Raw genomic sequence first — 5000 nt, 5'->3', positions numbered from 1 at the left:
ATTGCAGAAAATACGATATGTATATGAAGAAATCAAAAGAAACAATAGGTATCGATAGCAGCCTGTCTCACAGACCTTGACAGCGTTGTTCCCCTTGCCACAGGTCTGGGAGATATGGCCATCTCCAACTCGATCGGCAGTAATGTCTTTGACATCCTGGTGGGCCTGGGCCTGCCGTGGGCACTGCAAACACTCTGCATAGACTACGGCTCCATTGTGAGTGCTTGTCAGAGCCCCCAGAGGAAAGACTGCTGGACTTGAGACCAGAATAGAACAGAGCTAAGTTTGTATAAGACATGACCAATTGTCAGCAGTGAGGTTAATGCTTTCCAAGAATGGACAGTCACTTTTTTAATAGGCATTCCACAGTAATATTATTACAAGGTGTTAAATGACTGAAAGGATTGCAAAGCCTTGAGAATTTAGGATAAGATTATGATTATTTCAAGAGACCACATATTGGAGTTCTTTGAAGAGCAGAGCGGCAATTTGCTTTGAATTGCTCTCTTTTCTTTCTTCAGGTCCATCTGAGCAGCAGGGGACTCATATTCTCCGTTGGACTCTTATTGGCCTCAGTCTTCTTTATTGTGAGTGTAGCATACATATTTCTTAATAAACAGCCGTTGAAACGGATGAAACTCTTCAACTTCTAACTTCTAGAGGTCTTATGTCGATTTACCACAGATCAATCAAAAAAAAAAAAGATTCAAACATACTGGTATGCTTTTCTTTCCACTGCTAGAACACAATATATACAATAACATGTTGCAACCGAGAGGAAAACAAGAAAATTGTTTAAGTGCAGGCAGTACATATTGGACTAAAAGTACATACTATGTTGCTATATCACATCTTGTCACACGCACACACACACACACACACACACACACACACACACACACACACACACACACACACACACGCCCAGGCACACATTTTTATCACTATTATCAGTCATCAGGCACCTCATTAGGTGCACAATATAATATTGATGGACGGATGACGGATGGATGGCTCCGGATAGCTTGATAAATGAATGTTTGCAGTGATGTAATACTGTGTGTCGTTGCTAATATGATCTACATTTCTTTCAAGATTTCATCTCCAAATGAGTTGTTTTAATAATTTCATTTGCCTTATCTTGCGCTGTCTTTCTTACATGCAGGTCTTGGGGGTCCATTTGAACAAATGGACTCTGGACTGGAAATTGGGCTTGGTCTGCCTCATCCTGTACGCCATCTTCCTCTGTTTCTCTATCCTTATTGAGTTCAACGTCTTCTTTTTTGTCAATCTCCCCATGTGCCGGGACATCCGCTGACCTTGATCGTCCTCTGCTGTTCTTTTTTCTTCCTCTGGCAAAGGGAAGCGGGGGCCTCACTTTGCTCTTGGTGCGAACGATTGTGCTACCAATGATTAATCTTTGGTGCAATGCACATCATAGAGGACAGTGGCTCGTTGCCAAAAAGTCTCAACAACAGAGGTTGTTGCAAATTACTTTTGAATGCGTCGCATATCTTTGGATGCCACGAAAACTGTATCCTCAGCCCACCATCTGTGAAGAAGCTGCTAATGTAACTGCCTGACTGATAGAGGAATAGAACTTGACGTTTCACCGGATTGTTTGTTACTCTTTGTAACGAGTCTTGGATAAAACCACAGTCATGGTTTTACTTTGTGAATGCAAAACAAAACTGAAAACATCTTTCTCTCTATGTATTAAAACTGGGAGAGGCTGGAATACTCTTCTGCATAAAATTGGTGATCCAATGGCAGTGATCATTTTTAACGTGAGCACAGTATACTGGTGAACGATGCCACGACTGTCATTCATTCTAATGTTTCAACCTTTCTCCTGTGTTTTTTCTGACGACATGGTATGCTGTCATCTCACACTTTGCACTAACACAGGAACTGGAGATGTTTGAAAATATTTATTATGAGTTTTCAAATTGAGATTCTGTATATCTTCATGCCTGCAAGTTGCATCTCGCAAGAGCTTATATATATAAAAACTAAAGTCCAACATGTTTTTTTGTATGTGAGTGTTAGCTTTGGATTTGGTACTTGTGTGTACAAGTGGATGTGCACGTGTTTGTCTGCATGAAGAAAATGCAACGGCAACATTTATTTAATTGACTCAAATATCATATCCACCACCAGTTTGAGTGGTGGGTCAAATCCTGTCCACCACCAGAGCTGGGTCAAAGTGAAAGTGGTGATGATGATTATGGAGCTGATGCACGGTACCAAAAATAGAATCTGGAAAATGACTTGATGCTTATACTCAACAATAATACTTATATACATACTATACATGTTTTGTATAAGTTGGAAATATTTTGATACAGATGTATCTAAGCCAGAACAGAAAATACAATTGTCTTTGGGGTTTTTTTGTAATTTTTTTTGCCATTTTGGATGGGTAAATGGAAGGAAATCTTTTATGGTGAAGCAAATACGTAGAGGTTGTGTGACTGACAGCAAGGACATTTTATCTTTCACATTATCTTGTCTCTTTAACTCTGTATCAGTGTTTCAAATCTTGTATTATCACCACGATGATTGATTTGAGGTGCGAATAGAGCATAGCTTGTGGCCATTTTCCTGCTTACGTTTGAGCCAAATGACACGTATTTTTGTACACGGTATTGCCACTTTCACCGTGTCGTTAAATAACATGTGGAAAATGTCATTGATTCTTAGCCTTGAGGATTTTTATCTGACAAATTCTTGCTGATAGGTTAAGGAATTTTGTTGCAACGTTAAAACAACCAGAAATGTTCACATTTTTATTCCCTCTGGTACACCAGAAATGTTCAGAACAGAATAAGAACCAATACAAATGCTTCAGTTTGCATGCCTCTGTTGCAAGAAAAAAATGCAACTCTTGTTAATGTATTTTCATCACTATTATTACTGTTCTGTACATTTCAAAGGGATATGCTGCCATAAACAGATGTTGGAATAATGTCTTAACTAGCAATTATATTTGCAGTATTTAGTTGTAAGTTAATTTATAGCTTGTTTTTGTTGTCATAGCGTCAATGCTCATTGTTTGTATATTCTAATCTTTTGTTGTTGCAGGTCTCTGGGCAAGAGCTTATATTACAGTAAGACACTCTACAAAAGTCTTGCAATAAACAGACTTACATGCACTTGAACCACATGAAAACGGGTTTGTTACCAGTCATTTATTTCTTTATAGAGAAACATTCACTGAAAACCAGTCCTAACAGTTTTGACATCACAACTGTGTACTTCCAATCCATGTAACTGGATACAACAACTCATTATATTGTGCTCATAATGGATGGAGTAGTATAACAGATGACTGAATTTTTTTTTAGCCCTCCAGCTCTATCAGAATCAAAATCAGATTTATTAGCAATGTAAAACACATAAAGAATTTACTTTCCCAGTTACAACCCAGTTGGGAGGAACATAAACAAAACAATGACCAACAGAAGGGGACAGAATGAGAAGTGGGGTGGTTTGCTGTTAAGCGCCCCGATATCCTAGATGTGAAAAGAAAACAATAGGCAAGAGGAGGAAAAAAATAACAGACCCCAACTGTTCTCCTTAAATGGGTGCGTGGTTTGAGCCAGAGTAAAAAAATACTGTAGCATATGGCCGTTTACCATACTACGATGTTACGGCAGTGTCGCAAAGCATTGGTTGGTTGGGTGACGACTGACACCTGTTACGGCAGTTGACGAAAGACCGTTGAAAAAGTAAGTCGTGTCCTCACGTTTTTCGGATACAACATTTTGGCGACGAAGATGGACTTTAACACAGCTCCCCTCCCCTCGTTCCTCACGCTCCCCGGTGAGCCACCAGTCCCGTGGTCCCGCTGGTATGACTCTTTTACAACATATCTGACGGCGATCGGACTAAACGAGGCAAGCGACGCACGGCTAACGGCTATGCTAGTGCACAGCTTGGGCGTCGAGGGACAGCGCATTTTTCGTACTCTCGGACCCGCACGGACATATGCAGATAGTGTCGCTTTATTGGCCGGACATTTCGCTGCTCCGCAGAGTGTGATAGTCCGGCGGATTACCTTTCGCCAACGACGGCAACACACGGGCGAGCCGGTACACCACTACATTGTCCATTTGCGATGCTTAGCCGGCCTCTGCAAATTCGGCCGCTTGGAGGAGGAGATGATTCGGGACCAATTAGCGGAGCACACGATTGATCCCAAGCTACGGGAGAAACTGTTGCTGTCGCCGGACGACCTCCCGCTGTCGAAGGCTGTGGAAATGGCGTTCCAACTCGAGAATGCAGCACAATTAGCAGCGTGGCTCGATAATCCAGACACAGCCACCGCTTCACGCTCTCCCGCGCTGGCACAGATTGTCGCTGTGGCTGGACGTCAAGGGGCCGTCACACGCAGACCTTGTGGCAACTGTGGCTCGACCTCGCACCCAACGCGTGCGCCATCTTGCAAAGCCACCGGACAAAGATGCCAGCGCTGTGGGAAGATGAACCACTTCTCCGGGATGTGCCCCTCATCCCGCTCACCTGACCGGTCGGCCCCGACCACCATTCACTCCGTGGGCTCCTGTGCCAAGCCATTCAAGTGGTGCACAGTGGAACTGGACGGCGTGAGCTTGCCACTCCTGCTTGACACTGCGGCCTCCAGGTCACTACTGAACGTGTCCACAGTTAGATGCCTATTTCCCCGGCTCTCGATTCAGGCCAACACCGAAGACTTGTTTGGCTATGGCCACACTAAAATTGGCATGGTGGGCACCGCCACCTTCGCCGTGCGCTATGGCTGTACCCTTCGCCGTGCACCATGGCTCTAGAACTCTCCCTGCTTTCACCTTCCAAGTCTCCCGTCATGGCGCCAACCTCTTGGGCTTCGACTTGTTTTGCGCACTCGGTTTTTCCATCACTGACAACGCGGGCGCCACAATTCTGACAGTGACTACATCCTGGCAGGACCGTTGGCCATCGCTCTTTTCAGGTTTGGGCTGTCTCACTGGCTTCAACCA

At 43.6% G+C, this 5000-nt stretch overlaps 1 protein-coding gene across 4 annotated transcripts in view; it reads left to right on the top strand.

The window, feature by feature from the left end:
- The window catches only part of LOC109521743 (D-tyrosyl-tRNA(Tyr) deacylase 1-like), a 65795-nt gene extending 63809 nt beyond the window's left edge, over positions 1–1986 (top strand). For all 4 annotated transcript variants that reach the window (XM_019879785.1, XM_019879786.1, XM_019879788.1 and 1 more), the window contains 3 exons: positions 104–216; positions 522–587; positions 1166–1986. In XM_019879785.1, coding sequence (XP_019735344.1) covers positions 104–216; positions 522–587; positions 1166–1318 — 332 coding nt within the window. In that variant the 3' untranslated portion in view covers positions 1319–1986. The remainder of the gene's footprint in view (positions 1–103; positions 217–521; positions 588–1165) is intronic.
- The last annotated feature ends 3014 nt before the right edge of the window (positions 1987–5000 follow it).

The sequence above is a fragment of the Hippocampus comes genome, unplaced genomic scaffold, assembly GCF_001891065.2.
Source record: "Hippocampus comes isolate QL1 unplaced genomic scaffold, H_comes_QL1_v1.1 scaffold158, whole genome shotgun sequence".
Classification (NCBI taxonomy): domain Eukaryota; kingdom Metazoa; phylum Chordata; class Actinopteri; order Syngnathiformes; family Syngnathidae; genus Hippocampus; species Hippocampus comes.
Note: the sequence above shows the minus strand (reverse complement) of the source record. Positions and strands in the feature narration are given on the sequence as shown.